Source organism: Heterodontus francisci, chromosome 1 (genome assembly GCF_036365525.1).
Source record: "Heterodontus francisci isolate sHetFra1 chromosome 1, sHetFra1.hap1, whole genome shotgun sequence".
In the NCBI taxonomy this organism is placed as follows: Eukaryota; Metazoa; Chordata; class Chondrichthyes; order Heterodontiformes; family Heterodontidae; genus Heterodontus; species Heterodontus francisci.
In genome coordinates this window covers 25,008,297-25,028,831 of record NC_090371.1, presented here as the reverse complement: position 1 = coordinate 25,028,831, position 20,535 = coordinate 25,008,297, and the positions used below count along the sequence as shown (strand labels likewise).

The following is a 20,535-nucleotide window of genomic DNA, read 5'->3' as shown; positions in this document are numbered from 1 at the left end:
GATCAAGTAGGAAACGCCACCTATATAACAAAAATAGACTTGCTGAAAGGATACTGGCAGGTTCCCTGAACCACCCAAGCTAAAGAGATCTCGGTTTTTGTCACCCCAGACGGCTTATTCCAGTGCCGGATGATGCCATTTGGATTAAGAAATGCCCCAGCCACCTTCCAAATGCTGATGAACCAGGTAGTGGCAGGCCAACCCAACTGTGTAGTCTAACTGGCTGATTTGCTAGTACACAGTGACGCCTGTGGGGACCTAGACGCCCTCTTACAAAGGTTACAGTCAGTTGACCTCGTGATAAATTTTGCAAAGAATGATTTCAGGTAACCTACCTCGGGCATGTTGTGGCTCAAGGATGGGTGGAGGAAGAATAGCAAAGCAGCATATTAGTCTACCAACACACAATGATGTCTAAACTTCATCCTTGACTATTGCACTACTTATGAATTTTATTCTTGTTCTTAAGTAGCCAATGTAACAAATTACCACTCTCTAAGGAAATTGAGCAAACAATTTAAACTCATTGCACTTACTTACCTGGTCTTTCACACACACTTCCATTCACTAGGTTGATGCAGGTAGCTGCTTTTAAACCAGCAGAGTTAGGTTCTGCCAAATAACCACAGAATCCTGCATCACTTGGCTCCTCCATCATCCACTGCAGTGATGTGTTTGTGAAGGGTGACATGTCTTCCCAGCACCAATATGAAACATTGATTTTCCGTAATCCAACCCATGGGGTTATCGTATCTTTGTACTGTAATTTTAACAATTGTGTCAGTGTTAATATTTATATTGCTAAAATAGAAACAGAAAAGACAGCACATCTGCCAGAATTGCATGCAAACTCTTGTAGCATTAACCTTCTTTACTTTTTCAGGTTCTGACTGAAGTCCTGTAAAATACCCAGTTGCTGTTTTTTTTTTCAAATCAGATCATTTTCTGTGGCTTTATACTGGAACATAGCAACAGGACGAGGTCATTCAGTACCCTCAAGCCAGTTACAGCATTCTACTACATCATGACTGATCTGTACCTCAAACCATTCACCTGCCTTTTCTTCTTATCCCTTGTTACACTTAAATAACATAGCAATAGTGTCTACACTTCAAATATAATTACACTGGCTGCAAAGCGCTTTGGGACATCCTGAGATAGTGAAGGGTTCTTTATGAATGCTAACTACGGAAGTTAAAGATCGTATCATATGAAAAGAAAAAGCATATAATTCTACAAAGATGAGTGGCAGGTCAGAAAATTGGATAGAATTAGAAGAACAGCAAAGAATGACTGAAAGGTTAATAAGGAGACAGAAATTAGAGTACGAGAGAAATCCAGCTAGAAATATAAAAAGAGAGTCAGAGTTTCTACAAGTATTTAAAAAGGAAAAGAGTAACTAATGTGAGCGCCGGTCCACTAGTGTGTGTCCGGGGAATTAGCAATGGACAATAAGGAGATAGCAGATGAACTGAACAGATATTTTGCATCTGTCATCACTGTAGAGGATACAATTAACATCCCAGACAGAACTGTGAATCAGGAGGTGAAAGGGAGGGAGGAACTCAAAACAGTTCCAATCACCAGCGAAAGGGTACTGAAAAAATTATTAGAATTAAAAGCTGACAAGTCCCCAGGTCCTGATGAACTTCATACTATGGTCTTAAAAGAAATGGCTGCTGTGATAGTAGATGCATTGATTTTAATTTTTCAAAATTCCCTCAATTCTGGCAAGGTCCCCTCTGATGGGAAAATAGCAAATGTAACTCCTCTATTCAAGAAAGGAGGGAGACAGAAAGCAGGAAACTACAGGCCCATTAGTTTAACACTCGGCAAAGAGAAAAAGTTGGAATCTGTTACTGAGGAGCTTATAGCGGGGCACTTAGAAAATCTCAATGTAATCAGGCAGAGTTAACATGGTTCTAGGAAAGGGAAATCATGTTTGACTAATTTATTGGAGTTCTTTGCCAAAGCGGATATAAGGGAACCTGTGGATGTGGTGTACTTGGATTTCCAGAAGGCTTTTGACAAGGTGCCAGATCAAAGGTTACGAAGCAAAATAAGAGCTCATGGCACAGAGGTTGACATATTAGCATGAACAAAGAACTGGTTGGCTAACAGGAAGCAGAGAGTCAGGATAAATGGGTCTTTTTCAGGTTGGCAAGTTGTAACTAGTGGATTGCACAGGGATCAGTGATGGGGCCTCAACTATTTACAATTTATATCAATGACTTGGATGAAAGGACCAAATTTATATGATTGCTATATTTGCTGATGACACAAAGATAGGCAGAAAATTAAGCTGTGAAGGACATAAGGAGTCTGCAAAGGAATATAGATAGGTTAAGTGAGTGGGCAAAGATTTGGCAATTGGAGTATAATATGGGAAAATGTAAAGTTATCCACTTGGGCAGGAAAAATAGTGAAGCAGCATATTATTTGAATGGAGAGAGATCTGGATGTCCTTGTACCCAAGAATGCAGACTGGCACTCAGATAATTTCAAAGTCACCATGGCTTCAAATTGTGTTTAATTATTATTTAGTATTTTATTATTTAGTATTATTTAAATGGAGAGAGACTGCAGAATCCAAGGTACAGAGGAATCTGGCTATCTTGATAAATGAATCACAAAAGGCTGGTATGCAGATACAGAAAGTGATTAGGAAGGCAAATGGAATGCTGTTGTTTATTCTAAGGGAATATAAAAGTAGGATGTTTTGCTACAATTGTATAGGGTATTGTTGAGACCACAACTGGAGTACTGTGTACAGTTTTGGTCTCCATATTTGATATAAATGCGTTAGAGGCAGTGCAGAGAAGATGAGAAAGTTGAGGCCATAATCAGATCAGCCATGATCTCACTGAATGGCGAAGCAGGCATGAAGGGGCCGAATGGCCTATTCCTGCTCCTAATTCGTATGTTCATAATGGAAGTCCATTGATCTCAGTCTTCCAAATTTCAACTGACCCAGCATCCACAACATTTTTTGGGGAAGTGTGTTGAGGATTTCCACGATCCTGTGGGGAAAAAAATCTCCCAATTTCACTCCTAACTGGCCAAGGTTTAGCTATGCTGCCATGTTCTGAAATTCCCCTTGAAGAAACTGTTCCTCTGTATCTAGCTTAAAGAATTTTATGACTAAAAATTCCCTGAATAGATCGCCCCTCAGTCTGTTAACCACAAGGAAATGCAAGCCAAGTTTATGCAACCTGCTCTCAACCTGCGCAGTATCCCATCCAAGGACAAGATGTCTTTTCTGAAGTGCGATTCTCAAAATTGCAGATGGGAGCTGACTAAAGCTCCAGAACTGTAGCATCATTTGCTCACTTTTTTTTTTAACTGTAATCCACTTGAGATAGAGGTCAACATTCCATTAGCCTCCAATTGAAAGGACGGAAGGCGCAAACAGGAAATTACAGGCCAGTTAGCCTGACATGAGTTTTCGGGAAAAAGCTGCAATTCCTTATGAAGGAAGTCTAAACAATGCACTTGGAAAATCATAGTATGGTCGGACAAAGTCAATATCATTTTACAAAAGGGAAATCATATTAGACAAATTTATTAGAGTTCATTGAGGATTTGAACTAGTAGGGTAGATAAAGGGAAAGAAGCAGATGTAGTATACTTGGATTTCCAAAAGGCATTCGATAAGGTGCCACACAAAAGATGCAAGATAAGGGTGCATGGAGTTCAGGGCAATAAATTAGCAAGGATAGAGGACTGGTTAATGGACAGGAAACAGACAGTAGATGGGGCATTTTCAAGTTGGCAGGCTGTAACTAGTGGAGTGCTGCAAGGATCAGTGCTGAAGCCTCAGCTACTTAAAATCTATATTAATGATTTAGGCGAAGACACAGAGAGTCATGTATCTAAGTTTCCTGATCATACAAGGCTGGGCAGGAATTTAAGCTGTGAGGAAGACACAAAGAGGCTGCAAAGAGCTATTGATGGGTTCAATGAATGGGCAACAAGGTGGCAGATGGAGAATAATGTGGAGAAGCATGAAGTTATTCACTTGGGCTGTCATAGAAAATAATATTTTTTTTTAAAAGGTGTGAAATTCCTTGATGTTCAGAAAGACTTGTACTCATACAAGGAACACAGAAAGTTATCATGCAGGTACAGCAAGCAATTAGGTCCGCAAATTGTACAGGACTTTGTTGAGACCACACCTGGAGTATTAAGCAGACTTCTGGTCTCCAAATTAAGGAAGTTATACTTGCATTGAAGGTGGTATAGCGAAGGTTTACTAGATTGGTTCCTGTGATCAGAGGTTTGTCCTATGATAAGAGGCTAAGTTAATTGGTCCTACACTCTCTGGAGTTTAAGTGAATGAGAGATGATCTCATTGAAAACATACAAGATTCTGAAGGGACTGAACAAGGTAGACACAGAGGTTGCTTCCCCTGGTTGGGGAATTTGAAACACGAGGGCAGAGTCTCAGGATAAGAGGCCGATCATTTGGGACTGAGATGAAGAGAAACTTCTTCACTTACAGCGTTGTGAATCTTTTGGATTCTGTAACCCACGTGTTTGTGGATGCTCTATTGTTGAGTATATCTCAGGCTGAGATAGACAGACAGATTTTAAGTTTCTCAGGAAATCAAGGGATGTGAAGGAGCGGGCAGGAAAGTGGAGTTGAGGCAGAAGATCAGCCATGAGCATACTGAATGGCGGAGCAGGCTCTCGGAGCTGTATGGTCTACTCCTGCTCCTAATTCTTACATTACGATTGTTTTTGTACCTGTGCACTAAATTGCAGTGGCGTGTGCGTACAGATATCTAAATTCTATTAACCTAGTCTGCCATAGTTTTGTCCACTAACTTTGCCCATATGCCTTAAAATTCCAGTTCCCACCCACACAACTTATATGCTTTCTAACTGAATTGTCATCTGCAAACTTGGATCAACAACTCTCTATTCCTTAATCTAAGTCAGTAATATTTCTGGTGAAAATGTGAGACCTGGGGAGCACCGCTTCTCACATTGGCAACAGAGAATATTCCCTTTACTCCTACTCTGTCTCCTATCAGCCTACCAAATACCAATCTACGTCACAAGGTTACATCAATTGCATGCATTTAATTTTTGAGAATCTCCTGTATGCAACCAGATCAAATTCCTTCTGGAAGTCTATAATGTTACTTCCTGTTATTACACTTTATTACTGCCTTGCTATTTGTCTTGCTTTTTACAATCTTCTGAATTTAAAATGTTCATTGCATTTGTATAAAGCTTTTCTTTTAGCTTGATATTGTCTTTTACTTCATTTGTTGACCATGGTTGCCTTACAACATTTGAGTTTTTGAAGGTTATGTACTAATTCTGCACATACTTCCCACTGATGGTCTGTAGGTTTTCCCATTAAGAGTTCAGCCCATTTTAATGCAATCAATTTATTTCTCATTGCTTCAAAACCTGTCTTAATTTTGATTTATTCTTTCATGTGATGTGGGCATCACTGGCAAGGCCAGGCATTTATTACCCATCTCGAACTCTGTTCGAGAGGTTGGTAATGAGCTGACATATTTAAAGCCTGAGTTAACAACTCCCATCTCCTCAATATTATGGTTACTACTCCCCTAAATCTAGAATGGCCTATTCGCTTGTCAGTTATAAAATATATTCATAGAATCATCGAATGATCGCAGCACTGAAGGCAGCCATTCGGCCCTTCATGTTCATACCAGCTCTCTGCAAGAGCAACTCAGCTAGTGCCACTCTCCCACTCTTTCCCTATAGCCCTGCTAATTTTTTCTCTTCAGATAGTTATCCAATTCCCTTTTGAAAGTCACGATTGAATCTGCCTCCACTCACAGGCAGTGCATTCCAGATCCTAATCGCTTGCTGCATGAAGGTTTTCCTCATGTGGGCTTTGGTTCTTTTGCCATTCACCTTAAAACAGTTTCCACTCATTTTTCAGCCTTCCAACAATTCTTCTGTTTTAGAAAAGGGCCCAGAGTCCATTCTAGAAACTCACTGCCTTTTACTACTCAAGCTGCTCTTCTCCCAGTCCATATAAAAATTAAAGTTTTCCATTATAGCCACTTTGTTTACACGACATGATTCCCATATTTATACATATCCCCCCACCCTCATCGCCACATCATCATTATTAGTAGGTCTGCAGCGAGAAACTTTTATCATTTGCTATTCATTAATTCATAGTTGTTTCCACTGTCTGATCACCCTTAATGAAATCCCTTCTTTCCCTATCAAAATTGATGCTAGTCTTTCTGTAATTCCCCTTTCCGTTATAAAGATCCTGTAGCCTGGAATATTTAGCTCCCAATATTGCCCTGCTTTGCTCATGAACAATTTTACTTAAAAATTGTAGGAACTGGATAATTCAACAGCTGATACTTACGATTCAATTAGATCATAACTTGAAATTCAGGCTTGTTCAGTGGAATGAGCCTTGTCCAAGTACAGTATTTAACCTTATAATTTCAGTTGAAAATTTAAATTTTATTTCAGATCAATTCAGCTTCAATTCAAACATCAGTAACTTGAAGTTGCTCAAATGTTTAGCTTTTACTGGGGGACTATAATGCTTGCCTTGTGTTTATTGTAGGAAATGTTCTTGGATCAGCTCAATCCCAAACCACACAACTGATGCATTCACTAATCATAAAACAGATATGCTACTTTTATACATGCACAGACGTTTGACCCAGAATGGTGAAAAGTTCTGTTTAACCCAAAAAATTCCAAGTAAAATCTGCTGAAAGCAAATTATACTTACCAACACATGCATGATCTGTAATTCCTTGAGAATAAACTCAACTTTCTTTTGCGATGTAAGTGAGACAAGTGCTGCATTCTGACCCCTACAGAACAGCTTCGCATTATCATAGTTATCTTTTGCAGTGGTGATTGTCAGACATGAATTTCCCACCAAGTGCCAGTTCTCTCCACAGATGGTTTCTGTAGTTCCCAATTTGAAAATTAAACACTTCAAAATGAAACACAATACTGTTTCCATGTATTTTCATTGGAAAATCAAAGATACATAACTGCAACCACATTACTAAGGCAACACAGAAGATTGTTTCAAGGTTGCTCAATAATATGCATTGTTCTGCCAAGCACACAAATGCTGTTCATCCATGTGAAGCAAATGGCTATTAACAGGCTAATGTGACAGCGAACGTCACCATTTTCCTCCATCACCATTACTCCCTTTTCCCTCCTCTACTTGTCCACTTCACATACCAAACACACACAAGTTGAAAAAGTAGAATTGCTTCTTAATAGCAAGCTGAAATGGGAATTATTTTACACTGTGTACACCAAATCCCTTCTCCTTAAAAAAACAAAGTGCACATTAATGTCTTCAAAATTCAGGTACAGGTTTTATCAGCTGTAAAGCCCAAATTAATAAGTAGAGGCTTGTGCTCAAAAGCCAAGGGAGAATATATGCTTTATATCTCATAGGCAGGCAGACTTGAGAACTGAACTAACGATAATTCATACGCAACAAAACTGCAAATAAGGCTACATCAGCACAACTGGGATATGAAATTGTCTCTCATGGTTCGTCACCATAAATACTGCTTAGGTATGGCATAATTTAGAATTAAAGTTAAGTAATTTCAAACTCAAAATGTACTACTGTGCTACTTGTGATTTTAATGCTATACTGTTGAGTGTTAATAATGTTATCTTAATGAAACATGAAAAATATTCCATACACATTACACTACATGCAACATGAGAGACTGGCAGTTAAGCAGGGGTGAGTAAGTGGGGGCAGGGAGGATTTTCTTTTTTTATTATTCGTTCGTGGGATGTAGGCATTGCTGGCAAAGCAAGCATTAATTGCCCATCCCTAATTGCCCTTGAACTTAGTGGCTTGCTGGGCCATTTCAGAGCACAGTTAAAAGTCAATCACATTGCTGTGGGTCTGGAGTCACATGTAGGCCAGACAGGTAAGGACGGCAGATTTCTTTCGCTAAAGGACATTAGTGAGCCGAATGGGTTTTTACAACAATCAACAATGGTTTCATGCCTACCATTAGGCTAGCTATTTTCAAAATTCCAGATTTATTAATTGAATTCAAATTTCACCATCTGCCCTGGTGGGATTCAAACCCTTATTCCCAGAGCTTCTGGATTACTACTCCAGTGACATTACCACTGCACCACCGCCTACCCTTACTCAAACAACCAACATATGAAACAGGCAGGACCAACTCGATATCGAGACTGCGCAGCCACTAAACTTAGACCTTATCCTCCCCACAATTGTCAACTTGCACTGTCTACAACTTCTTTGTTCAACCACTATTATTTATATTCCTGAGGAGCAATACTTGCAAAATCAAAAGTTGGGAGATGGTGCTAGATAGCAGCCTGACACAAGACATCTTGTTGACTGGTAGAGCAGGCTCGAGGGGCCTACACCTACTCCTAATTGGTATGTTAGCATCAGGGATGCCCTTAACGGATTGGGAGCATTGCAAGGTATTTAAACTGTGAGAAGAAAACACAAACTAAAACCTACCCGGTAACGGAATGCATTCCTGGTTCCTGGGTTCCCACTGACAGTTCTGGTCCATGGCACAGCTTTTACAACTAGTCAGTTTATTACAGACATACTCAGGTTTATCTTTTGGACAGGCCTCATAATCCCAGATTGATCCCTAAAAGAAAAAGTCACCATCAATAAAAACAGCTAACAAGCATCCTGTTGCAAACCTGCAATTGAACTTTGTGATTAGTGCAATATCACGGACTATAAAATTACTTCCTGAAGCATTCTGCCCAATGAAAATATTTTTGTTTACTTACACACATGACTGATGCATTATCACAATATGAACTAAGACTCAAAATCAGGACATTTAAAGGTACACGGCAACATGATTCAATTTGTTATCTCAAGACTCAACTAATCAAATGCTTTCCTAACCAGCCTCTCACCTTTCATCCTCTATAAAGTTGTGCTCATCCAATTCTCTGCTGCCTGCATCCCAATTTAGATGGTCCTGTTCAACATTAACTATACACTTGCTGACCTATATTAGTTCCTAGTCTAGCAACAGCCTCTATCTTAAAATTTGCATCATTGGGTTCAAGTCCCTCCCTGGCCTTGTCTTACCGATCTTTGTAACTTCCTGCAGCCCTACAACCCTGAGACCTCTAAATTCCTCCAATTATGGCCTCTTGTGCATTCCTGATTTTCATCCATGCACTACTGGTGGCCATGCAGTTCACTGCCTAGGATTTAAGTTCTGAAATTCCTTCATTAAATCTCTCCATTTTTCTACCCCTCATTTTTTTGATAATGCTCCCAATAAAGTGGTTTGGGACATTTTAAATGTTACGGCACTATATAAATGCAAGCTGTTGTTGTTTCAACACAATACAAGGTCCAAGACACATTGTATCTCACAGCTGATCCCTCTTTGTCACAATAGTTCATACTATTATCAACGCTACCAAAAATACCCCATCCACCAACTTTAACATTCACTCCCTCCACCACCGGACACAGTAGCAGCATGTACAGTATACCATATACAAGATGCACTGCAGCAAATCACCACGCTTCCTATGACAGCACCTTCCAAACTCGTGACCTCTTGAACCGAGAAGGACAAGGGCAGCAACATCATCTGTATTAAAAACAAGAAATGCTGGAAATACTCAGAAGCTCTAGCAGCATCTGTGGAGAGAGAGAAGCAGAGTTAACATTTCAGGTCAGTGATCCTTCATCAGAACTGAAACGTCAACTCTGCTTCTCTCTCCACAGATGCTGCCAAACCTGCTGAGTATTTCCAGCATTTCTTGTTTTTATTTCAGATTTCCAGCATCTGCTGTATTTTGCTTTTATGTTAGCATCATCTGCATGCTCCTCTCCAAGTCAAACACCATCCTGACTTGGAACTATAATCGCCGTTCCTTCACTATCGCTGGATCAAAATCCTGAACTCCCTTCCTAACAGCACTGTGGGCGTACCCACATCAGATCGACTGCAGCAAGAAGTTAGCTCACCTTCAAGGGCAATTAGGGATGGGCAACAAATGCTGGCCTTGCTAGCAATGTCCACATTCCATGAAAGAATAAAAAAAAAGTGGCAGTCTTCCAAATTTGACTATATTGGTGCTCCAACACTCCAAATATGCTGAGAGATGGTCTTCATGCTGCATGAAACCTATGTACTAAAATTATGCCTCAATCTTCCACTCATCATTTCCCAGCAACTCCAATCTGTGGAAATCCTTACTTCTCCTCAGTCTTTCCATCTGCCTGCAACTTTCAAGCATGTTATTAGCTAGCCACTACTTATTGATCCACCTCAACCTTTCCTACTTTTCTAGGTTGCTTGTTGTCTGGCATAGTGGGCCACTTAGCTCTTCAACTAACAGTGCCAATAAATATTCAATATAATATAGTGACTCCACTGATAAATTACATAAAAATGAGTAACAATTTAAGCAATCTATTTCTTTCAGCCCTCCTTGGTTGCCATCTCTTCACCAGTATGACAGAAACACACTGTTTTGAGCTCACTGTTATTGCCTCATTACTTGGAATGTAATTGGTATCTGCTTATCGATAGAAACCATTGTTCATTGCACAAAAATCAAACTGTAGGATTATTAATGATTTTACCATCTGAATAAACAGAACATGTTTGCAAACAAAGTAGAGCCGGTATGAACTGATCTATAACAGAAATGCATGATGTATGAATGAATTACATTGTATTTAGTCGTTAATGGATGTTTTTCAGGCTGGAGGAAGGTGTGGAGTTCCCCAGGGGTCAGTGTTGGGATCCTTGCTTTTCCTGATGGATATTAATGACCTAGACCCTGGTGCACAGAGCACAATTTCAAAGTTTGCAGATGATACGAAACTTGGAAGCATTGTGAACTGTGAGGTGGATAGTGTAGAACTTAAAAAGAACATGGACAAGTTGGTGGAATGGGCAGACAGGTGGCAGATGAAGTTCAATGTAGAGAAATGTGAAGTGATTAATTTTGGTAGGAAAACCATGAACAGACAATATAAACTGAAGGGTACAATTCTAAAGGGGGTGAAGGAACAGAGGGACCTGGGTATATATGTGCATAAGTCATTGAAGGTGGCAGGGCAGGTTGAGAGAGCAATTAGTAAAGCATACAGTATCCTGGGCTATATTAATAGGAGCATAGAGTACTAGAGCAAGGAAGTTATGTTGCACTTGTATAAGACACTAGTTTGGCCTCAGCTGGAGTACTGCGTCTAGTTCTGGACGCTGCACTTTAGGAAAGACATGAAGGCATTGGACAGAGTACAGAAACGATTCACGAGAATGGTTCTAGAGATGAGGAATTTCAGTTGATTAAGATAGATTGGAAAAGTTAGGACTGTTTTCCTTGAAGAGAAGGTGGAGAGGTGATTTGATAGAGGTATTCAAAATCATGAGGAGCCTGGACAGAGTAGATAGAGAGATACTGTTCCCATTTGTGAAAGGATCAAGAACGAGAAGGCACAGATTTAAAGTATCTGGTAAGAGAAGGAAAACTGCATTAAGGATAAACTTTTTCATGTAGCGAGTGGTTAAGGTCTGGAATGCACTGACCCAGAGTGTGGTGGAGGCAGGTTCAATTGAAGCATTCAAGAGGGAATTGGACAGTTATATGAAAAGGAAGAATGCGCAGAGTTACTAGAAGGCGGGAGAATGGAACTGAGTGAATTACTCTTTCAGAGAGCCAGTGTGGACACAATGGGGCAAATGGCCTCCTTCTGCACTACAACAATTCTGTGATTCTGTATTTCTGGCCCAAATTTTTTTTTGCAGTTTGAGGTTATCTGCAAACTATCAGCTAAGCCCAGCAGTAGCAGTCTGTCATTAAATTTTAAGTTACCACTGTGGGCTCAAGCCCTGCTCCAAGATATCCGCACAGAATCTGGGCTGACATTTGAGTGCAGAGTCATACGTGTTACGCATTTTGAGAGGTGTCATTTTTTGTTAAGGCATTATACCAAGGATGTAACTGCTGCTTCAATTGGTTGATGTGGATATTTGGGATCCCAAGTCATCACTTGAAGAGGAGCAGGGAAGTTTCCTCTGCTGTCCCGGCGAGCCTTCCTCTCTCAAATACCACCACCAAAAACAGACTGTGAATATGCATCTTATTACATCTTCTGGGATCTTGCTGTGTGAAAATAGCTATGGGTTTTTTTAAACTAAAAGTCACCTTCAGACATTCAAGCAGAATTCTAAGATGTTATATAAATGGAAATCTTCCTTTTTCTTAGTAAATATTTTCATTATGAAAAATAGCGCATATATGTTAATCAAATTCTGAACTGAAACGAGTCCATTATTGTCATTTCTTTTCACCACAACAAAAAGAACTTATTGTACAGTCTAAGGCTGTCCTTCTAGGAGAATGTTAGTTAGAAGTACAATTAATTAAAACCCACCCAGAGGGTTGGTTGCTATACTCACAGTGGCTTCCGTGCAGTTACTGTTCTTAGACAAGCACTTATCATAACACCACTGACAGCCATTTGTGTTTACTGTACAGCTGTAGCAATCAGTATACTGATCACACTTTTCATTATCTGCATCTGTAGGATGGTTGGGGGTGGGACAGGGGGGTGGAAAAGAGAGAAAAGACATTTTTTAATTAATATACAAATAAGACGTGCTCAAGCACTGGCATTTTCCCCCATTCATTTCTATGGAAATCTGCTCTGCAACCATCTAATAAAGATAATTTCATCTTAACTACACACGATGTGGTCCTATCACCAGAAGGGGCTGGTGATTGTTCTACTGTTACAACTCAAGGGAATTTCCAAACTGAAGCTGTTCCAAAATAGTGTGGCAAACATCAAAAGATTTCCATATAAATTGTTTTTTTATACTGCAGCCCACTCAATACATATTCTTAAGTGGCAATTCATGGTAAGTGCATTACATAAACTGAGTGCAAATCGGTCTTGTCACCAGGAAGAGTTCAACTTGACATGAAGTAAAGCCCATTCTACTGCACACCCTGATATATTCTAACGAAAGATTTTATATTATTGCCACAAGTAATTGAAGTATCAGTATTAATGCTGACTACTTCATTGTTGCTCTATCAGTATTACCCATCCCCATGAGCACAATCACACCATTTAGCTCAGTATTATGCAACACTGCTCTCTTCACAAACACAAGCTAGCCCTTTAATTGATTCGGCTGACTTATGATACAAGCAAGAAATCAGGCTCGACATCAAACCTTAGAGAGGGAATAGTCAAGTTTTAATTTCCAGATGAAGACAGCAGACCTCAAACTTGCCATCACTAATTTGAATTTATAAGCAGATGCAAAGTGCAAGAAAAGGCCATAAGACCAGTTCTCACACCTCATGTACCCTCAAACTTTTTAATGTTGACTTCCAAGGAGCTGGGGACAAGGGGAGGAAAACATACAGTGCATTTCAGGGAGGACCCTGGGAAATCTCTCTCCAACTCTCTGAAGCATTCAAGCCAACTCCAGGGCAATATTGTTATCCAAAACAGGCAAGCAGATATAACACTGCTATCTCCACCCGCTGAAAACATTCCCATATCCTTCAGGACCAGAGAAGACCATTTGTAATCTTGCTCCTTCACATATGTCGGAAATCAAATCTGCATTTTGAATAAAGCACTTCACTAACTTAGAGGACACATAGAGGAAACAGTGGAAGGCAAATGGCCAAGCCAACACTTGTGCACCTCTCCTAGTCACCCTTACAATCACAGAGACATAGAAAGTTTACGGCACAGAAAGAGGCCACTTTGCCCATTATTTCTGTGCTGACCGAACAATATGAGCCACCCAGCCTAGTGCCACTTTCCAACATTTGGTCTGCAGCCCTGTGTTAACAGTGGTCTGTGCAGGTCGTCAAGAATTCAGTCTTTCAGTTGGAGAACAATGTCAAACCAAAGAGGAAATGCAAAATGCAAGCAGTTAAGCGTAAGAATTTTTTTTAAACCCGTTCAGAAGTACAAATGTAAAATCAACTGACATTACAAACACCAGAAAGGGAAACGAAAGTAGTAAAAACATACATGTCTTGTTAGGGCACATGTCACGAATCTGATTCTTTTCTCTTGATGTTGCCATTTCCCAGGGCAGACATCGCAGCACACTGGTGTTCCACACACAACGGATGCCAGGGGCTGCACCAACACATGCTGCTTCATCAGAGAAAGCCTCACAACTAGCTAGGGTGAACATCAGAACATCGCTTAGCAGTAGACTGTTGAAGCCGCCAAAAATGTACATTGTGCTGAAAACAAGGAGGAAAAACACCCAAGTTAGGATACTTCTCAACAATCTTTGAAACAGACTGAAGACCAAGAGATAAAATCCCGAGTGTGAAATGGCCTTTCCAAGTCCACGCCACCTGATTGTTCCATATTGACTCTCCCATCACCCCTCTGATGTCCTACTTTATGGACATTTAACCTCGTCTTTCTTTGTCAACAGAGACTGCTTGACCTGGTGAGTATTTACAGCATTTTCTGTTTTTATTTCAGTTTCCAGCATCTGCAGTGTTTTGCTTTTTGCAACCTAAACAACAGGTATGCCCATAAATCACGCGAATAAAAATCTAAAGGGGATACAGGGATTTAAGACATGAAATATATTTTCAGAGAGACTCTGGAGTTGGTTCCCCAAACAAGAATTTAACTTTTGGCTCAATCTGGTGTCCTTTCCAGTAGTTTGGTGTCCACAATTAACATGGGCACTGACCTAAAATAAAAACAAAAAGTGCTGGAAATACTCAGCAAGCCTGACAGCATCTGTGGAGAGGGAAACAGAGTTAACATTGCAGGTCTGAGACCTTTCATCTGAACGGAGTTGAAACTGAGTACTGATGAAAGGTCACAGACTTGAAATGTCAACTCTGTTTCTTCCTACCAGCCTTCCTCATCAATTATCCTGTGATCTTTCATCCATCATAACTGTAAAAATAAGTCACCCAGAACATCACTTCCTCTAAAACTAAATCAATAAAAAAGGCAGGCATTTATGCCCTTTCATGATCTCAGGACATTTTGAAGTTCTTTACAGCCAATTAAGTACTTGTGAAGTGTAGTCACTGCTGTAGTGCCAGAAACATTGCAGCCAATTTGCACGCAGCCAACATGTAACAAACAGCAATGTAATAATGATCAGATAATCGATTTTAGTGATGTTTTCTGAGGGATAAATATTGGTCATAAAAAAATGCCATGAGAACTTTTGCACCACCCAAGGTGGCAGACGGGGCTTTGGCTTAATGCCTCACCCAAAGGACGCATCTCCAATAGTGCAGCACTCCCTCAAGGCTGCACTGGAATGTCATTTAGAGTCATTACCGGCACAGAAGGAAGCCACTCAACCCATCAAGTCTATGCCAGCTCTCCACAGAGATATTCAGTCAGTCCCACTCCCCTGCTCGATCCCCAAAGCCCTGCAAGTCTATTTCCCTCAATTGGTCATCCAACTTCCTCGAATTCATTGAAAAAAAAGCAAAACACTGCAGATGCTGGAAATTTGAAATAAAAGGCAAGGTGTTGACAGGACAGGGTCACAGAGAACAACTGACCAGAAAGTTATCTCTTGTCCCACCCCCACTTTATTTGCTTAAAACCTATTGTATTTCTAAACTTTGCCAGTTCTGATGAAGGGTCACTGACCAAAAAATTAACTCTGCTTCTCTCTCCACAGATGCTGCCAGACCTGCTGAGTATTTCCAGCATTTCTTGTTTTTGTTCCTCGAAGTCAGACTGTCTCTGCTTCCACCACCCTTGTGGGCAGCAAGTTCCAGGTCATTACCACCTGCTGTTTAAAAATGTTCTTCCTCATACTTCACCTGCATCTCTTGCCCACAACTTGCAATATGTGTCCCCTAGTCCATATACCATGAGTTAATGGGAACAGTTTTTCCTTGTCTAACTTAGCTAAGCCTGTCATAATCTTGTACATTTCTCTTAAATCTCCCCTCCATCTCCTTTGTTCTAAGAACAAACCCAGCTTTTGCAAACGAAGCTTATTGCGAAAATCCTCCATCCCTGGACCCATTCTGGTAAATCTCTGCACCCTCTCAAGGACCCTCACATCCTTCCTAAAGTGTGATAACCAGAACTGGAAGCAATACTGCAGCTGGGGCCTAACCAGAGCTTTATAAAGGGTCAGCATAACTTGCCTGCATTTGTACTAAATGCCTCGATTTATGAACACCAAGATCCCATATGATTTACTAACCACTCTCTAAATATGTCCTGCTACTGCTGCATCCCCACGTCCCCACACACTCTTTAGGTGAGGTGAGAGTGACTGTATTTGACCAAGTGTGGCATCAAGGAGCCCTAGCAAAACTGAAGTCAATGAGGGAAAGTCAGGGGCAAAACTCTCTGCTGGTTAGAGTCATATCTAGCATAAAGGAAGATGGTTGCGGTTATTGGAAGTCAATCATCTCAACTCCAGGACATCACTGCAGGAGTTCCTCAGGGTAGTGTCCTAGGCCCAACCATCTTCAGCTACTTCATCAATGACCTTCCTTCAATCAAAAGGGCAGAAGTGGGGATGTTCGCTGATGATTACACAATGTTCAGCACCATTCGTGACTCCTCAGATACTGAAACAGTCCATGTAGAAATGCAGCAAGACTTGGACAACATCCAGGCTTGAGCTGATAAGTGGCAAGTAACATATGCGCCACACAAATGCCAGGCAATGACCATCTCCAACAAGAGAGAATCTAACCATCTCCACTTGATATTCAATGGCATTACGATCACTGAATCCCCCAACATCAACATTCTAGGGGTTACCATTGACCAGAAACTGAACGGGAGCAGCCATATAAATACCGTGACTATAAGAGGTCAGAGGCAAGGAATCCTGCGGCGAGTAACTCACCTCCTGACTCCCCAAAACCTGTCCACTATCTACAAGGCACAAGTCAGGTGTGCGATGGAATACTCTCCACTTGCCTGGATGGGTGCAGCTCCAACAACACTCAAGAAGATCGACACCATCCAGGACAAAGCAGCCCGTTTGACTGGCACTCCATCCACAAACTTGCACTCCCATCTCCACCGGCGCACAGTGGCACCAGTGTGTACCATCTACAAGTTGAACTGCAGCAATGCACCAAGGCTCCATTGACAGCACCTTCCAAACTGCGACCTCTATCACCTCGAAGGACAAGGGGAGCAGATGCATGGGAACACCACCACCTGCAAGTTGCCCTCCAAGCCACACACCAACCTTACTTGGAACTATATTGCCATTCTTTCACTGCGTCTGGGTCAATATCTTGGAACTCCCTTCCTAACAGCACTCTGGGTATATCCACCCCACATGTACTGCAGCAGTTCAAGAAAGCAGCTCACCACCACCTTCTCAAGGACAATTAGGGATGGGCAATAAATGCTGGTCTAGCCAGCAACGCCCATATCCCATAAATGAATTTTTAAAAAATTGTGCCATTGAGTGTATATTGCCTCTATATGTTAGCCTAAATTTTGTGCTCAAGTTTCCAGAGTGAGACTTGAACCCATAACCTCTGGCTCAAGAAGTGACAGTGCTACCAATCATACTCCCTCTCAAAGAAGCACTCCTCACCTTTGAAAGCCCCCAACTCACAGGCACTTTAAACGCTTCCCACATACCCATTTCATCAAGGCAACTTTGTCCTCTGACCACAGCTCAATCTGACATTTTGTCCATTTCCTTCAATTCATGTTATTACTATCCTGGCCTCCCCCCAAATACACTGTCAGATTATTCTAATTCTTCACCCTCACTATCCACCACTCCCCAACACTTGTTCTCCAAGGTGCCACACTTGAACAACCTCCCTCCAACTTGTTAACATTACTTCCAAGCGCCACCCCTCCTGCTGCTGTTGGTATTATTAAATGCTGATGAAAACTATGGGATGAGAGTTCCTGGTCCTGCAATCAACCCAATGGAGTAACAGCAGTAGGAACTGACATCACATGGATTGCAGTGGTTCAAGGTTCACCACCATCTTCTCAAGGAAGGGATGGACAATAAATTGCTGGCCTTACTAATGATGCTCACATCTCATGAACGAATACAAAAAGAAGGAATGAGGGGCAATGCTGAGAAGAGAATAGAAATGTTGCTGAGGAGGAACAGACCTGAGCACAGAAGAGCCCAAAAGGGGTGATTTCCTTCTATATAATTAAGCAAAGAGCCCAAAAACAACAACTGTCTATCTCAAACAGCTGACATGCATGATGTTTTAAGGAAAAAATGAAAAAAAAAATTTTCTCAACTGTGCTTGAAAAGTTAGCTCATACACAAGCATAGAAGACTCCTCAAAATACCTAAATATCTCCAGATTTAAATAAAGTCTTATCTGTCATTGCTGTTAAGGTTAACAATGAAATCTCTGTTTCTTACCCATTGCTGAATACAGCCGAGTGACCAAACCGGTTGACATCATGAGAAAGATCAGGTGTTGGCAGAACAGACCACTCGTCACAAGCTGTGGAAACAAAAAAAAGTTAACCACAAGACCATCAAACTTGGTACTGAACTAAATGAATCAACATTAAACCATATAACAATGTTTAAAGTGAATGTTATGCACATTGTCACAATTACATTGAGATTGATCCATTATCTTAAGGTTAACTTTAGACACTGGAAGTCTAAGTAGCTTTAGGTAGCTAGATTTTAGCTTAACTTGACCATTTTCACACTGTATCCTCCGTAATAATTAACAAGGTCAAGTAAGCCATCTTAATACACCCACGTTACCAAAGAAGTCATTTTTGTTTCTTGTATCAGCAACTGTATTAATTAAGTTAATGTACTAAGTAGTAACCAACCAAGAAAATAGTGATTACGAAGGAATGGACCATGATTGAGTTGTAATTGATGAATAAAGAATCATGCCAGAGAGAATGGGCTTTAAAAGTATTAAACTTAAAAACTAAGTCTTAAGCTGGTCAGAAATACAGTATCAGTAGGACTTTGTAAGTCACTGTGACACAAAGTCAGCAGAAAAGGTATGGTGACTGATAACATTCATTAACTTTGCTAAAAAATAATCAATTTCTGTACAAATTCATACTGTCCAAGGAGGTAACAACCGTAATGAATATAACTCTTCATAGGTTTTTATCTCAATTATTGGCAAAATGTTTTATCGATTAAGCCCCAATAGAGTAGGGTAGTAACTGACATCACAGGACCTGAACCAACAATCAGGCAAGCTACAAAGGTGGCCTGATGGCCAAAAAGGGTATAAAAGAACAGCTTTTGAATATGAGAAGCAGCACGAAAAATCCAGAGGAAGAAAGAAGAGAATTTTCAGTCAACAGAACACAGCAAGAGAGAGAGACTCCATGCCACATTCACTCGGAGGGCTCCTGCCAAGGTTCTGAGGAACAGACTGTGACTATTGTCTTTAAGTATTACTTCTTCACACTGAATATAAATTACATAATAAATTTGTGACATTTATAACCAACATATAACTGCACCCATAGTGGTTTGTTGTAGTCACGGACAAGTCACCCTGGTTGGATTATATTGAATCTTGAAAGTAGTAGGAAATCTATAAAAGCTTCCGCTGTATTTCGCACTAAAGACTCAATAATTATGTACTATTTATATGCTACTGGGATTTGGGCAATACATATTTATCGCCCTGTTACTTATTGCCATAGTTGCCCTGAGGGCATCAACTACAGAGTATAAGCACGGTCACATGCAAGGCAGAGTAGTTGCTTACCATGGCCGGATTTGAACTCGTGACCTCTGAGTTACTGGTTTCATACCATAAGAATCTTACTGCCATATCCCACTTTGACTTACGTACAGGACTCTGGATTTATGTCCCTATTATCCACCTTCAGACTGCAATTATCAACTTGAATCCTGACATGGACAGGCAACTAAAAAAGAGCCCATCATAGCTAGTACCCAACCCAGTCAATGTCCTGACAGATAGTCCTGTATAAATACCCCACAATTCTGAAAAGAAAACAAATCTCAATTATCTAACCATTCCTATATCGCTGTTTGGAAATGGTCAATCAATCTAGAGACAATTTGTGGGACAGAGCACACCACCGTCATCAAGTCCACTGCTCAGTGCAACGGTGATCAATACGGAGTGCAAATACAGAGGAGTTCTCAATACAGTCTACCAAAAACAGCTATGATATTCCTCACAAGATACAATCTTTGTGCAACACTGAAGCTTCAAGAAAACAATGTTACTGACGATTGGACAGAAACAGGAAACAAAGACTATTACCTGTGGACACATGAATGGTACATTTCAGTGTACGAACGAGTCTGCTAATTTGACTTAAAATCAGAAATCAGAAAAGTAATTGGAGAATTTTGTTTGATTTTGGAATGCTTTGACAATCATACTTATTCTTGCACAGGAACACACATCAATCAAGTGAGATCTCACCTTGTACAGTTTGAACTTTACATCCAAAACCAACTCACTAAAAATTCTCAAAATACAAAAAGTCATCCAAACTCGTTCACTAATCTCTTCTGAAGG

The 20,535-nt window shown here is 40.5% G+C and overlaps 1 protein-coding gene across 3 annotated transcripts in view; it reads right to left on the bottom strand.

Moving 5' to 3' along the window:
- atrn (attractin) overlaps window positions 1–20,535 on the bottom strand; it is a 481,933-nt gene that overhangs the window by 272,965 nt on the left and 188,433 nt on the right. For all 3 annotated transcript variants that reach the window (XM_068028731.1, XM_068028732.1, XM_068028733.1), the window contains exons 11-16: window positions 18,408–18,492; window positions 14,051–14,271; window positions 12,450–12,571; window positions 8,510–8,648; window positions 6,749–6,930; window positions 541–760 (exon numbers count right to left, since the gene is read on the bottom strand). In XM_068028731.1, coding sequence (XP_067884832.1) covers window positions 541–760; window positions 6,749–6,930; window positions 8,510–8,648; window positions 12,450–12,571; window positions 14,051–14,271; window positions 18,408–18,492 — 969 coding nt within the window. The remainder of the gene's footprint in view (window positions 1–540; window positions 761–6,748; window positions 6,931–8,509; window positions 8,649–12,449; window positions 12,572–14,050; window positions 14,272–18,407; window positions 18,493–20,535) is intronic.